The sequence below is a fragment of the Passer montanus genome, unplaced genomic scaffold, assembly GCF_014805655.1.
Source record: "Passer montanus isolate IOZ18808 unplaced genomic scaffold, ASM1480565v1 scaffold8, whole genome shotgun sequence".
In the NCBI taxonomy this organism is placed as follows: Eukaryota; Metazoa; Chordata; class Aves; order Passeriformes; family Passeridae; genus Passer; species Passer montanus.
The window spans coordinates 3,793,810-3,810,673 of NW_024373256.1; the positions used below are offsets into that span (position 1 = coordinate 3,793,810).

Consider the following 16,864-nt stretch of genomic DNA (forward strand, 5'->3'; position numbering starts at 1 on the left):
TCTAGAACCTGTCCCTTGACTAATTAAATGACAGCCAGATCCATCCAAGAATTCTAAAGCTGAATATAAGTTATGCATTAACTACTAATCCTTTGATTTGGCTCCCTGTTTAGAATTAGAGATCCATCCTGCAAGCTCAAGAAACTCATAAATAAAGAAATCTATCAGGCTTTGCTGACACGTTGAGTAAACACCTGCATCTGAAGTGTCGTGTTCCATCAGAAGGAAATAAAAGTAATTGGTAACCAATTTGTTTCTGCTTTCTTTCATCTGCTTGTTCTTATCTACAGACCTTTTCATAACTTCATTCCCAGACAGCCTCCTAAAACTGGATAGGAAATAAATAAAACATTTAAAAATAAGAGAGCAGGTAAGCTACTAAAGCACTGCTAGTTTAATATGATTCCCCAGTGATTATTTTTCAGTTTTATTGTAACTGTATTTAAAAATCTTTTATATTAACCAAGAGGCTGCTTTAAGTATTGCATTAGGCTGGATCTGACATCACAGCAACAAAGGCAAACCAGCTACAATAAAATCTTATGAATAAGGAAGAGTTTAAACAAAACCTATAAATAAGTAAATCCATCTGCTCCTTAAAGAGAAGGTAATAACTCCAAGGAACAGAGGGCAAGGAAAAAGACTGGAACCAAACTTTGTCCAGCAGGTAATAAATATAACAGACACACAGTGCTCTAAATGAATCTGGAATGGGGCTTTGCAGAGGGAAGAGCTGCTTTTGCACTTAACAGCAGCTACTACAAATTGCTTTAGCAGAATACAAATCACAGAGCAGTCCTTAAAATTGTATTTTCGGAAAGCTCAAAGATGTAAAGAATCGTGGGCTGCATTTCCTCTGCAAAGCTCCAGCAGTGCACGTGCCTGAACCCTGAGCAACACTGAGACTGCTGGCACTGCCCGGGCTCCAGCCTCCCCAGGACACTCCCACAGACAAAAGCTTGACTTTACACAATCATGTCTGGCTGAAAACAGCTCAGCGTCCCTAGTCTAAACCACCTCTTTCAGTCTAAAAGTCCTAAACCACTCCACACTGTGTGCACTGTGCTAATGTGCAGAATTTCATCAGACATGCAGGAAGCACCATTTCCAAATTCCAACCTCCTCCCTACAGCAACACTCGGAGAGGAGGTGGTGGCGGAAACAGGCAGGGAAAGGGCAGCAATGTCCCCTTGAAAATAATGAATTCCAAAGTTTCCCTGGGAGCTGGAGGTCCAGCAAACAGAGCTGCTTTAATGGCATTTCCTTCCCTGTCCTGTTGCCTCAGCAATGCTCTGTGCCCGCAGAGCATCCGTGGCCCATGACTGGCACCTGCAGCACACAAGGCACAGGAGTGCTCCTAAAAGCCTTCTTGCAAAAATACAGGCACTTGACATATGAAAACTGGACATAAGGAAGGCAGGAGTTAATCAGGATTTAATGCACCTAAAAGCCAAGATAGGGAAGCTGCCCATTAAGGATTTTACTACCGTATTTCTCAAAATTCCCATTAAATGTATAGTTTCGCAGGGGATTTACAATCACAGCAGTGTTTAAAAAAATCTATTTGATGAATTTATATTAGCAGGGTAGAGCGGCTGAATTAATTTGGAAGATAACCCTCCTTCACCTCCTTTGTTCTGTTCTCTGAAGAAAGGTTCAAATGTAAGGTCAATGAAATATTAAGATATCAATTTTATTTCCTGTTATACCTCAGCTCAGAGCCTTTTTTACTAAAAAACACATTGCCTCAAGAATTACCCAAGATAGAAAGGAAAGCTTTAGCTCTTGCTGGTTCCTCTGTGCTCTCTCTGAGTTTGGCTTCACAGAAGTACATCCCCACATCAGCAGAGGCTGGGTTGGTGATAGTGAGGCGTCTCCCAAAGCTGCTGATGCCACTGGTGATCTTGATTCCATTTCTCTTCCAGGTCACGCTCAGCCTCTCAAGAGGTCTGCCAAAAAATACAAGAATAAAATCAGAAAACATATATATTACAGAATAATCTCTGAGTGCATATATACATTTATACACATGAGGAATATAATATTACAGATTATAAAACTTCTTTAAGTCTTCCTCTATCCCCAAAACACACTGTTAGAAAGTAAATACATGTATAACTTCTACACATCAAGGACTACAGACTACTCAAGTGGCATTATGCAAGTACAGCTAATTGATACAGCAATAGAACTTAAGTGCTAATAATTTGATTTCTCCAAGCAAAAGGAGTAAATACTGCTATGGGAATCAGCTGCATAGGAAGTGCTTTCATTACAACTCAATTACCAAAACAATATTAATCATATCAAGAACATCTCTGCCCTCAGAGGGGAAAGTAAATCAGTTGGTCTTATCACCCAAGGACTTCAACTATTCATTCCCACTGAAATTCAAAGCTATTCAAGGCCAGCTAGATGGAAACATAGGAGGAATGCTGTGAATTCTGTATTACAGTGCGTTATGAGCAGTTGAGCAATAATCACTGCAAAATGAGAGTGTCTGAAAAAATGACTTCACAGGAGATCCTCACTAAATTTATTTACTAGGAAGCACCAACTGTTCAACAGCATCCCCTCTGCTGTTGATAGGCAACAGCTGAAATATTATTAACCCTCACTATAATTTTTTCCTTAAGATAATGTCTGCTGCTTGAACAGCACTTCTTTTCCTTTCCATGTGAGGACCAGGTGCGAAAGCACCCCTGGCCTGACCCTCATTTGGCCAGAAAAATCAATAGGTTTAATTCAGTAACGTTGGACAAACAAGATCACTCAAAAGGTCGCTCTGAAGAGTGAGCGTCCTTCTTCAATCTCCAAATGATTAACAATAAAAAGTGAAAATAACATCCTCTGTCGTTCTCCAGAGAAGGCAGAGTCCCAGTGAGAGCTGTGGAGGTGTTCCCATACCTGGCGTTGGCCACGCACTCCAGGGTGGCCTCGCTGCTCCCCGACACCACGCTGGTGTTGTGCGGGCGGATCACCATGGCAGGAGCCGCGCTGTCCGAGGGGCTGCTGGCACCTGCAGGGCACAGACACACCTGGTGAGGCCCCAGGGACAGCCAGGGCTGCGACAGCGAGGATGCCACCTTCCAGGCACTGCTGCAAAGGTCACCCTTCAGCCTCACCACAGGCTGGCATCTCCAGGGGGACATTCCCGATGGCGTTCCCTGCACTGCTCCAACCAGCCCAGCACTAACGCCCCACAACTCCCAGGCACTGCCCCTGCCCTCCCATCCAGGAATATTCTCAAAGACAGAGCAAATAAATTGAGCATCCTACATGTTTTCTACTGTTGAGCACCTTTTTTTTATCAAACACTTGCTGACTTATATTTTTAAGACCTTTGCATGTTTTGTTTAATCTTACCCCTTCCACACCATTTCAAAAGAGTCTGCCAATACTCATGTTAGTTCTTTAAAAAGATTTTACACACTGGGGAACAAATATAAAATTAACAAAGCAGCATATCACAGCAACTTCAATCCCCTTTTCTTATCAGGAAAGTAAATAACCCAAATCTGTTACTCTTTTGTGAGGCTTCATACTGTAAATAATTTAGCTTATGCAACAGTCAGCAGACACTTAAAAAATGGTAAAAAGGCAGCTTGTAAATTTTCTCTGTATGCATTTAGTAAGTGAATTAAAATATCCATGTATTCATAGGTACTTTGCTTCAAGCAACTCATTTGGGAAAGAAAAATTAGCTATTTTTTAGCTTGAATAACACAGTAATAAAATTTTCAAAGATATGGAAACCAATAAACAAATTACAGGGAAAAGTAATGAAAATAAAACTAAACTGATGGAAAAGCAAGCCAGTTCATCAAATGTTTTCTGCACAGGAGGCTAGTCCATGCCCATTAAGCAGCATGGGAAATTGGGAAATGCAAGGTATGGACCCTAAAATTTAAGGTAATTCCCTAAAGAACAGAAAATGGTCAGAAGAGTCTTTGCTTAAATCATACCCAGCAGACCAAAAACTATTTGACATTGGATTTCGCTTGCTGGATGGACAAGGACTTTGGTCACAAGGTGAGCAGATTTCTCAATGACAAATCCTTTACCTTTGGATGTTTTTCTAATTGACAGCAGTTAGTGTAGTACAGGAGATAGAAGATTGGAATAGTTTTGAAATTTAAAGAATACCACCCACACTTCTGAATAAATTCAAGCATTCAAGAATAGTACTTAAAGAGTAAGCAGATATTTATTTCTTCCCCTAAATATGCTCTGTCAACCTGACACAGCATCTCTATGAAACACGCACAGGATCTCAAAACACAAGCTGTTAGTAGCTTTTACATCTCCTCATCAACATTCCTGGAAATATGATGCCATCAGGTAGCAAATCTAAGATTTCTATGCTGGTCTTATAGGTATTCATGGCAGAAATTTTCCAGTTAGTAATAAAAAAAAAACCAAACAAACAAAATAAACTAAAAAATCCCAGAAAACAAGAGCTAATGATTAGATTAGAAGCTTGTTACTGATGAGAAGAAATAACCTCAGCATCACTGCTCCCCATCACTTCTGCACAAGATGAAGGTTTACAACAGTGAATGCTAAAAGATCAACAAACCAGTGACTAATTGGCAGTAATCATTCCTTATCTCCATCTGGAAGAGAGGAAAACCACTTGTTTGACTTATCAGCTCCCCACTAAAACCAGAAAAAGAGAAGTTGGCTTTGTTGTCACCCCCATCACCCCACACGAGTGGCCCTGTGTGCGCCCAGCAGATAAGAAAGGAAATAAAAGTGCACATTCTCCATCCTGCAACCAGGAAAAGGCAGAGATTTCTTAGTGACTGTAGCAAAAATCTAAACAAAGTGTGTGTTTATTGTTATTTTGAACCATCTCTGAAATAAAGTTTTTAAAAGCAGGCTCCTGCTAAGGTTGTGAGTGAGCTGATACTGATGTGAGACAGGGCTCATCAAAAGGGTCAGAATTTGGATTCCCAGGAATGCACTTACAAAGGTCAGCTGTGCACATAACAAACATACACAGCAAACAACAAAATTTCCAAGTATTACCTAAACAGTGTGGAGGCAGCATGAATATTCCTATTTTATATTCAAACACAGATCAAGTTTCCCTTTGCAGCACTAAGAAACTCCTTCCCATAACTCACTCAGGCCCCAATCCTGCCAAATCAAGCTCCACAGGGACATTCCCTTTGCAGAGGGCACTTTGCAGCTTTGTTTTATGGCTAATTGAAACACCAAAGGAGGATCTTAGTTTTATTTTAGAGTAAAAATCTCAATAGGGCTGTAACTTGGGATCTGTGCCTTTCAGAACCTCACCCCTTTGTAAGAAATGCACAGGTTGGAGTATCAGAGTAGCCAAGATCCTAATGGAGATGAGCAACCTTGGGATTTTGTTTGGGTGATGGGATGTGGCAGATCAGCTTTCCATCAGGCTGGGGAAGGCAGAGAGTTATTGCAAACAATCAGATAATGAACAGCTACCCAGACTCCCCAAGTTTCTCATCCTGCCTGTCAATAAAGCCACTCCATCCTTCTCCTGCCTCCACATGCAGCACAGATGTGATTTTACTTGACTGATGCTACGCAAAAATCCAATGCAGAATGTCATTGTTAGTAAACAGACATTTTCTTTTAAAATCCTTTGTCGAAAACAATTGAATTTTTCTCCTGTTCACTGTTCCTTTTTTTTCTTCATCAGACTTTTTGTTGCCTGAGCTTTCTAGCACTTTGCTGTTTCTGGCTTTTCATCACCTCTTCCTTCTCCTCCTCCCCTCCCTCAGCATCTCTGCATTCATCTCTGGCCATTTCCCCCCCTTTTTTCCATCCCATGATCCCCTAAAGATGTTTCCCACTATTTAAGAACTGCTCAATTTCTGATGTATCCTTTAATTTAATGATTGAGTTTCAGCTTCTCTGAAGGAAATATTAAATACACTGAAATGGGGAAGTAATACAAATGCACATGGGACCAGAGCTACAGTGAGATGAATCCACTAACAGGGGGACCACTATGCCCAGCTATATTCTACCTTTTTGGAAAGAAATAAAAGGCCTTCTTTCCTTCCTATCTGCTTTCTGAACCCTCCTCTCAGCTAAGAAAGCAAAGCAGCATTAGGGAAAAACACTGACCCCAGAAGTGCAGCCAGGGGATGCCTCACTATCAGACAAAATCAGTCTGGGGGGAACCTGTGGGAAGCTGCAGAGACAAGGCTGAGTGACACTGAAAAACACTTAAGGGATGTGCTCTTAATCTGATTTTAGCCCTTAATAGATGGCTGGACAGAAGGACTGCCACAGGCAAGAGGCCTAATCCAACAGGGACTGTTCTGCAAAAGAGAGCTCACACTGCTTTATTTTCCTTTCTATCCATTTTAGCCACTGCACTCCCAGCATTTCCAATCTCCCCTTTGCTTCTAAACTTTCTCATTTATCACTGTCTGAGCCATTACCAGGATCTACAAGGGCCCAGTACCTGCAGGGCCTTCAGGACTAACCCCAAACAGTTTTTGAAGTAAGACTGTGGGAACACCAAAGACTTGGACTTGGGACAGGAGGGAGTTTGTCCTCCAGCCCTCCAGTGGTTGCCACCCCCAGCTGCTCAAGAAACAGTTCAGCTGCTGCCATTTGCAGCCCAAGATATAAAGGTAAATTTGTATTCCTATTACGTTTTCCATATTTACCTTTTGTTTGGTTATTTTTTTCAAGAGTCAGAAAAAAGAGAAGAAAATGAGACAACAGAAAATGGAAAGGAATGATCTGGGGTTCTTTCTGTCCCTTTGAACATAAACTCCTCTTCAGACTGTGGAATTCAGGAATCTGGCAATCCCCCACAAAGCAGAGATAAACTGGGAGGAGAAAGAAGAAGAAAGAGTGAACAACTTTTGCACGGTCTGTTTGTTTTTATCACCTTTGGCTGTGAATGGCTGCACAATCACTGAGCCTGCTGGACTTCCCCCTCTCTCCTCCTGCCTGATCAGGAATGAAACCCACCCAAGGCCTAACACTGATTTCTTTTTTTTTGGTACTGATGAGGTGTAGAATTTTCATCTGTTATTTAAATACAGTAATTATGTACACTGCCCCATCATCTCTGCAAAGACCATACTTTTATCGCTGTACATATATTGACATGTAAGGTACAGGGAATTTTAAATATTGTAATTTACAGTTTATAAAGATCCCAGACCTTATCAAAGCCACTTCAGATGCTTAATTTTCCCAAGAGAACTGAAATCTCACCCAGGCCCGATGACTGGAGACACAATAGGTTTTTTCCCCTTCAGAAATGCATAAACATTAAGTTCTTCCCCAGATTTTACATTATGACATGCAAAGTTTATCTATATCTGTATTTGCAGTGCAGAATATTAAGTGTATTACTTCAATGGGTGCTCAAGTTCATGTGATAGAGATATGAGGTAAGCCAGCCTCAACAGAAACTGAGAGAAACCGTTTATCTTCTGAGAAGAAGTAATAGTTTGAGTTCAGACTTGAGCACAACAATAAGGTTTATTTTTGAGGCTTGCTTACAGGTCCCAATCCTCTGAAGAAGCTTAATCCAAACAAGGTGACCATGAGCAGGAGGAGGGAGAGGACTGTCTAAATAATCGAGAGCCTGGAATGTGAGGTTGGCTGCGCTTCATCTCTACCCTCACTGCAAATTCTGCTCCATGTCCAGCTTGCAGTGAAGAAGGGATCCCACAGGAATCAGTACCCAAAACCAAACTTATCCATCTTATGAAATCTGTCTATGTGAGAAAAATGCTCCACAGAAGAGATCACCAGCGCCCTACCCTCAAGCTAATAGAGAAATTGAGTACTTAAACAGAACTTTGAAAAGTTACCATGAGAGAAAAATATTAGAAAACTTCCCCAACACTTCCAGCCTTGCATAGGATGCAGAAATGCCTTGGTAATTACTATGCAGGATGCATGCAAAGCTTAATTTTATCAAATTATAGACACCCCTATTAGAAAAAAGCAGGATAGAAGATAAGAGTCCAGCACAAATAGCAAGAATATTACATCTAGTACAACATTATTCTTGGCATCAGGAATGTGCAATCTCTGCCTGGGACACAGAATATGAGAAAAGAGGAAAAATGACAATCACAGGGTAGCTCAAGATTGCTCGAGGGGGAGAGAAGAAAAAGCAACCTTACAAATACAAACTACCTGATGGAACACACTCCCTGTTGCCAGGTACAGCCTGCAGATGGTTTGAATTATGAACCCAGAGTGGATTAATGCCCCTTTCCCTCTGCACTACAAGACACACAACAGGAATTGGATCCTGATCAATAATAGATTCATTTCCCTTCCCCTTCGGAGCAAAAGATGCACAACAGGAATTGGAGCTCGATCAACAGAAAAGCAAATGCTGAAAACCACCTGCAGGCACCAGAGAGAAACATTATGCAATTAATGAAAAGAAAGTGTGTTCTCAATCATAAACCCATGTCCAAACCATGTCTATTGGTTCCCTGCTTATTAGAGAGATTCTTAAGAACTGATACAATAAAAGAGCATTAAGATAATCAGTTACTGCTTCAGTTTCCCACTTTGACTCTAGCAAGGACTATTTATTTTCAAGAAAAGGGAAATCTGATGCTGCTGTCACCGCACAGGTCTCTGATCTGATTTCTAGACATAAAGGAAAATAACGGAGACTTTCCCATGAGGCTTCTTGGTCACATTTGCTTAGTTTGATGAAGAACATAAAAACTCCAGATGGGGTTTTTTTGAGCCAGTGTTACATAGTTACAAAACAATTAGCAAACTAATGGTGGAGAGTTGGTATACCAAGAATTATGACTTTTCAGTACCAAAGAATGTCTGCAGGCTCCTCAAAAATTTAAGTATTAACATAATTGATTTAACTTTTGAGAACCTAGAACTGCAGACCCAAAAAAGTTTAAAAGGAGCAACATGAAATCCTTAATTTTGTGGTGAAATTTATAAGGAAGAAGCAGCCTAGTTTGAATTAATCACAGCAAGTGAATTCTTCTATATCCAGCCCTCATCTTGAACCAGACATCAAACATCATAACGCATGAATAAAACACCAGATATGAAAAAGGTTTACAAAACCCAAGCAAAACAAGTGAATGATCTAGGTTGAGTATATTTATTGACTCTTTACACTCTTGTCACTGTGACTGAGCTTTGTCCACATCACAACAAACACAGGATGCAGTTCCATTGAAAGGAAAGTTTAAAAAAAAAAGGGTGAATAAAATAATAAAACTCTGAACAATATAGAGCAAGTAGATCCCAAGTTAACTATCTAGAGTTTGAACAGGGATATGGTAAAGGAGCAATTGGAAAAGATTTCATCAGCACCTGTTGAGGAAGCCTTGCAATAAATTCATTTTGCCTGAATTGCCCATGGCATAAAGGCTGATGAGAACCTCCCCTGCCTCCTTTTCCATCCACCCCTCCTGGGCCTGTGCAATTGTCTGAATATGTCATAATGACACTTCTAAAGCATTTAACTTCAAAAAACAAGCTTACCCACAGAAATTAACCCATACATATGGTGATTTCACCAGTCCAGATCCTTTTTTGGTTGGAAAGCTTCCTAAAGCTTTTCTGCTCAACCTGCTACCAACACTGCTGATTCCCAGCTTCAATGGCCAATGCACTCTGTTAGTTCTTCTGCCAGAGCTGTCCTCTATAGTTTGAAGAGCTGCTCTCTCCCTCTGAGATGTTTACATCCCAAAGCACTAAAGAAAACAATCCTATTCTTTCACAGCCTTCATTTTACTAAGTGAAACAAGAAAAACTTGTCCTGCCTGGAAGGATTCGCTGAAAAACACACAAGAGATGAGGAGCAGGAGTAGAAATCCAAGCATCACTCTCTAAATGCCTCCAAATGTTTAAACAACTTACAGCCATGTTTTAAACAGCTTTTCCCCCCCTTTGTAAGGACTTTCACACAGACTGCAAGTGCTGTTAATTTAGCCCTAGGGAAAGATTAATGGAGAACTCAGCTCAAGCCAGAAGACAATTTATACCCCTTTGTGTATAGATCGTCCAGTAAAGAGGAGATTTATATATTTTATTGGATAAAACTGAGTCTAAAACAGAGGTTGAAAAGGTCTAAAACCTTATAGAGAGTTCTTAGGGTCTACTCCTGGGCACAGTGAGAGGCTGGGGCCTAAATACAGAAGATTTAAAGATGGAAAATGTATTTCTGTAACCAACAAAGTGCCCCAGGAGAGGCAGCAAGGCCAGGATGGTCCATGGTGACACAGTCCCTCCAGCCTGTCTTTTACCAGTTCTGCTCTGAAGACAGGGACAAGGGTGGGAGATGTGGCTTTTTTCTTGATTTTTCTCTCTTTCTACAGATCATTAAGTGCAGGTGACCCAGCAGCTGCTATCTGGGGGGTGAATTCCTCTTTTTTCTACTTCCTGAGGTCTACAGACCCACTTTGTATTGCAGGACTACTTCAGAAATAGATTCTAGCATTGTCCTATGTAGTTTTAAGGAAATTAAACCACAGCTTAGTTACACAGCTCCCTGTGAATCAGCAGCTAAATTCAAAAGCAGACCAAATTCCTGCTCAAACACTCTGCAATTCCCTTCTCACAACTCCTCGTGCAGAAAGAGCAATTTGGAAGTTCAGTCTCTGTCACTGACCTGACCTTCCCCCATGCACAGTGAGGGGCTTCTTTCTGCCTGGAAACTTATCATCCAGCACATCATTAGAGCTTTTAACATGAAAAAATATCTAGCCTCAAGCTATTCCAGCTAAAGAACACTCAGGTGGCTTTTCAATTCACCAGATAGCTTTAATACCAGCTAAATAAGTGGATAGAGTGTGTAATCTTATTCAACAGCAGTTAAAAGGGGGAAAAATATCCATGGTCTGGCAGTGGAATCTATTAGCCTCAGAGTCATCTTCAAAGGGATGCAGGAGGCAAAAAGGCAGAGCAGCTGCACTGCAGCCAGGGCCCACAGCCTTTGGCTTCCCATGGAATCACAGAATTCCAGAATGGTTTGGGTGGGGAGAGACCTCAAAGCCCATCCAGTGCCACCCCTGCCATGGCAGAGACACCTTCCACTAGCCCAGGTTGCTCCAAGCCCCGTCCAGCCTGGCCTTGGACACTTCCAGGGATCCAGAAGCAGCCACAGCTTTTCTGGGCAGCCTGTGCCAGGGCCTCCCCACCCTCACAGGGAAGAATTTCTCCCCAATATCCCATCCATCCCTGCCCTCTGGCAGTTCAGAGCCATTCCCCCTTGTCCTGGCACTCCAGGCCCTTCTCAGCTCTCCTGGAACCCTTTCAGGCACTGGAAGATGCTCCAATGCCTCCCCAGAGTCTTCTCTTCTCCAGGCTGAACAACCTCAAATCTCTCCCAAAACACGGGTATGTTTAAAAAGACTTCAAAATAACTCATTAGTGGGAATTACTTTTAAGAGGCTGTATATTTTTACGATGCACTTTAGTGCATTGCACGAGAAGCATCCTTTTAACCATAAACAGACCCTCATTTGGCAGGAGGAAACAGGTTTGAGGGGCCTGGCAATGGTTGCAGGGGTTTCTGCAGCACAAGGCAAGACTCCCTTTCTCCTAAGGACAAAAGTTTAAGGCCGTGCAGCCTCGCTGCTTGACACACCTGGATATTTACCATTTACTTTCTTAATAATGGGAAATTTAAGTTAATGAACCATACATCATCAGTGGCTGGATGTTAAATAAACCAAACCAGTTACTTAATAGTCACAAATGCAAATTCAAGGGTGAGATGAGTTGAGAGGAGAAAGGAAGGAGGAAAGCTGAGCTGGGACATGGCTGTGTCACAGGGATCAGAGAGCTGCTGCCATTTCAGGGGCTGCAATTCTCACCAGCAGATCCTGGTTTAATGTCAAGCAGCAGCAAAGAGAGAAATAGGAGATAATAAAATGCTGCTTGCTATTTACAAATACATCTTTGCATATGGCTTCACGCTGGGATTTTTTTATAAACGCATTTCTTAACTCCTTACTTTGGCACAAATAAAATCACACAACTGACAGTTTACTTTTGCTTTTTCTTACTTGTAAGAAGTTTAAACTCTTCCTCTTAGAAATGAAAGGGTGATAACAACTAGAGAAGAGAATCTATCCTTCACCGGACTTAAATAAAGAAAACCATTTGCAGTGACTTTGGGGGAAATTCTTCATGAAATACCTTCAACAATTTATTTTATGACAACCATAATGGAAGTGCTACTTTCAGAGGGAAGATTTAAGATTAAATATGCTCTGTAGAGCATAAAGCAGATATGTACAATTGATCACATGTGAGTTCCCAAGATCTATTTCTCTGTAGCAGTTTTTAAAATGAACCTGATATTGTGGGGCATTACATGGGAAGCAGAGACTTGTGCACACAGACTGGTCACAGAATCCCAGAATGGTTTGGGTTGAAAGGGACCTTAAAGCTCCTCCAGTTCAGGGACGCCTTCCCCTATCCCAGGCTGCTCCAAACTCCATCCAGCTTGGCCTTGGACACTTCCAGGGATGGAGCAGCCACAGCTTCTCTGGGCAGCTTGTGCCAGGGCCTCACCACCCTCACAGGGAAGAATTTCTTCCTAACTTCCTACATAATCTAAATCTCTCCTCTTTTAGTTTAAAAGAGTTCCACAGTTTACATGCTCTCCACAAGTAAAGGAGGAGCTTTTGTATCACAGATATTTGGGGCACCTGAGTCCCGTTCCCATATTCTTAGACACACTCAACCAAAGCCAAGCAAGTCCATTTTTGCAGGTGATGGATAAGCAAAGTGTGGGTCAAAGCTTTCTCCAGAAAATCCACTCTAAGAACTGAGATTAAAACTTGCCACATATAGACATAATTTAAACTTTAAAAGAAATAAAAAAGCCCTGCCAAATTTAACAGCCTCAGATCCCAGATACCACAGGCTGGGCACAGTTCATGAAGGCTTAAAGGAGAGCAATTCTACAGAGAGGATAACACTGAAATAAACAGGCATTCTTGGTTTCTCTTGTTGAACTTAACTCTTCAAACCCAGATGTATTCACTGAGCAGCATTTTAAGCTCAAGGTCAAATCTGGCTGCATTCTATTTTTATACCTTTATATACACACACATATCTGAGAAACATGTTTTGGGATCCAGATTGCTACCTTGCTCCCAAAGGTCTGCGATTTCCAAGTCTTTACATAAAGAGAACAGATCAGAAAAACAAGAAGATACCCCACAGCCTTCTTCCAGCAGCTAACTCAACCAAACATATGGAATGACTTGTCAAAATAATATTTTGAGAAATAGGTTATCAGGGGCCTCAGGTCCACTCCATATGGTCTAAAGTTCTCCATCCCCCTGACCATATCATGCTACTTCTCCACTGTCTTCTATAAAGGGAGACAATCCTTAATAAAAGGAGAGTTGTTCAGGTCACAGACATTCAGAACCAAATAAAATTTCATTTATAATATTTACAGTACTGTAAAATAATATAAAAAAATGGGACAAAGCCATGCACACAGCAGAGCTCAGAATCCATAGAAATATTTTTCTAACAAAAGAAAGTTTTGTTTCCCCCTCCTAGCACAGATTTTTTTTTTTCTAAGTAAAGTGCAGCTTCCCTTTTGCAGTCTTTGTGATTATCAATCTTTGGTTATTTTATAATATAACGTTGCCTCAGACTTCAGCAGGGAGAAAAATACACATTGCTGCATTTCTTCTGTCACCAGAATAAAACAACTCTGAAAGCAAAGAATGTTCCAAAAGAGCAAACAATAACCCAGCTAAAGAAAGTCTACAAATGTATCCATTCAAAAATAATTCCACAGATGGATAAGCATTTAATTTTCTGAAGTGAGAATAAACCAGCCTCTCTCTTTTCTGGGATGTGGAATGGGGTTTTGGACCTGCCTATTTATACGCAATACATAAATGCTGCTCAGAGAATGCTGCAAGTCCTCTAAAAAGAAATCTAAAGGAAAGTTATTACTCCAGGCTCTTTGTTGGTGCTGCTGCAGTCTGGGTAGTGCCAGCATTGTTAAAAACAAACTGTTGGCTGTACCATGTATGACCTGTACAAATGCTCTTTGCATTAATGTACTTAGGATCTCCTCGCTGCTGTGCCCTGCCAAGAGAAGAGTTGAAGAGTGGGATGTCTTCTCAATCTTGCATTGAGTTCCTGCCCTCTCAGACAAGGGTTGGTCACAGTTTCTGGCTATGTGGATGGTAAACAGCCTCTCCTGGATACAACAGGGACTCACTGCTGGGATAAAAACCATAAGCTTATTTTCACAGGGTGCTCTTGACTCCCAGCTCATCCAAAACTTCGTGTTTCATGCTGCTTCTTATTTGAAATTTTCATCATTATAATATGACACTCGGATGTCACAACAGAATTACAGTTAATAAGGAAAATTAGGGGGAATAAGTGGAAGATAAAGTGGCACATTAGAAAATGCACCATCGTCTGAGACATGAATTTTTATACTGTTGAGGTACAAGCAACATCTATTTCATTTTGTTTTAAAAAGAAATCAATTCACCCCTAGGTTTAGAAACACTCTGTCACTTCCCAAAACGTCCTTGGGTTGTCAGTTTGAAATAAATTGGCAACGTGTCATTAGGCAGAACACAACTGCATTGTTTCGACTTAATTAACCCATTTTATTCAGATTTGCCCCAAAAATAACCCTAACAATATGATTCTGCTCTCCAGATGGTGATGGGCTGTGTCAGAGCAGAACTATCAGCTGTCAGCTCAACCAGAAACCAAACACTGCAGGGTCCACCTGAAAGCCAAAACCTGTAGCTCGCTTTCTCTCCTACACACTCATCTTCTGAAAGTGTTTTCACAGAAGGAAGGATGAATCACTGAAACACACACATTAAATGCATCTAGAGGAGATTAAAATTACTCCAAGCAGGTAAAACCAAGCTGCCAGGAAGGCAGGCTGGAGGAGCTGGCTGCAGCCAGCACCTGAATCCTGGGTGCTGATTTTGGGATGCCCAAACACCTACAGCACCAACCTGGCCTTGCCACTTCCTACTTGGTGACTTCTCTCCAGGTTTTGGGCTGTGGGATTAGTGCTGAAACCTCAGTGCATCCACACTCACCTTCAGTGGGAGGAAATGCTGAATGAATAAAGCATGTGCAGTGTCAAAAGCTGGTGCTGGCCTCTCTGCAGGGTGCTGCCAGCACCCTACGGAGTGTCACGAACTGCTCCATCTCCCTTCTCTCCTTCCTTTCAAAAAACGTTATTATAGATAAGAGATTAATGTGTGCCAGACCATTTGGCTATTCAGGAGCAAAAGAATTTTGCAGCAGAGACTGAATTTAAGACAATAAAATGTGTTACCTACTGAACCACAAAATCTCTAAGAGGACTCAGAAATAGAAGCAGCTTTTTGAAATGAACTGTAATCTCTCTGCCCTGTTCCCAAAGTCTGCAACTTCAAACAAAAAACCCCTGAAAAACACAAAGCCTGGTGATATATAAAAATAAAAGTACAGATGAAGCATTTTTGACATTTCTCTATCACTCTTAAAAATAGTAATAATCTTGAGCTATTGAAGTTGCTGAAAGAAAATAAAAATCAATGTGTTTTCACTTAGCACTTCTGAAAAAGAAAAGGATCACTTGGTATTTCAGCAAAATGCTTTAATGCCACTCTGTAACAGAGCCCACTATAAGGTGCAAGTAAAGCTCTTCTCACTCAAGCATCTACTGCACCCCAGAATTAGGGACTGGGAAGGGGAGTGGGACAAGGGTGCAGAGCAGGGCAGAGCAGCCCTGTCCCAGGGTTCATAACCTGGGGTGTTCTGGGCTCTGGGAACAGCTGCCCCATGTCCCACCCTCAAGGCAGAGACTTCAGACATCTCCTGAGCACTTCATCCATGGAATAAAGCAATTTATTCCCCAAAACATAGAAACTGCACTGGGTTTATGCTTTCCATGCTTCCCACTCAGCCCCGATCCAGCAAGCACTGATGCACAAATCTTAGGGGGGGTTTTGTTGTTGGTTTGGGGGGCAGCTTGATTTGCTTTTTAATTTTTATTTTAAATGACATGCATGGAAAATGTTACAAGATTCAACTGCAATATGTACTCAAAGTTCTGCAAATGTGGGTTTTTAAGTGTTTCTCTGCATTTCCCAATTTCTGTCTGGTCACAAATTTTAGGTGTGCAACCATAGGCAGAATAAAAATGACCAAACTTCTGAGAAACATTGAGAAGCTTCTGCAAATCATTGTCATCTACTCACTTTGAACATGGTAAATGGTTGAACCTTCCCTCAGCACAGGCAGAGTGGACATAAAATTGTGTATTTTATAGTGAATCACAAGTACCACTCATAATAATTAATAGCAATAGCCAACGTAAAGGACAAGAAAAAATAGCATGTTGCAAATGAACCTGTTTCTTTTTGCACATAGGAGAATCAGAGTCACAAAAAATGCTTTTAAACAGATGTTTTTAACTGCTAACAATTTTTCTGTTGTTTTTGGTTCCTCTCTGTGCATACAAATGCATGGAATGTAAAACCCAGCAAAGAGGGAAAGTGGAAAATTTTAAAAAGCTGATTTATTTCCTTTACAAATCCTTTACTCCTACCATTAAAAAGTACAAATTATTACCACTGGAAAGCAGAAGGAGTAGAAAGTGCTCTTGAAAAATAATAACTGCTTCTTCCAGCACACCAGAGACCTCTAGAGAAGATGGAGGAACCATTATCTCCATTTTATGTGTGGTGAAAATGAGGTGAGGACAAACATTACTGAAATGAGCCTGCACCAGGTGCATCTGACCTGTTTATTACAACCTTTTAACATATTAGGTTACACTCAAATACAAGATGGGAAGATTTTTTTCTTTCCAGTTTTCAGCTGAAGAAGATACAAATCCTTG

At 41.1% G+C, this 16,864-nt stretch overlaps 1 protein-coding gene across 6 annotated transcripts in view; it reads right to left on the bottom strand.

The window, feature by feature from the left end:
* SDK1 (sidekick cell adhesion molecule 1) overlaps window positions 1–16,864 on the bottom strand; it is a 385,608-nt gene that overhangs the window by 151,760 nt on the left and 216,984 nt on the right. For all 6 annotated transcript variants that reach the window (XM_039732208.1, XM_039732207.1, XM_039732210.1 and 3 more), the window contains 2 exons: window positions 2,908–3,019; window positions 1,759–1,949 (listed from right to left, as the gene is read on the bottom strand). In XM_039732208.1, coding sequence (XP_039588142.1) covers window positions 1,759–1,949; window positions 2,908–3,019 — 303 coding nt within the window. The remainder of the gene's footprint in view (window positions 1–1,758; window positions 1,950–2,907; window positions 3,020–16,864) is intronic.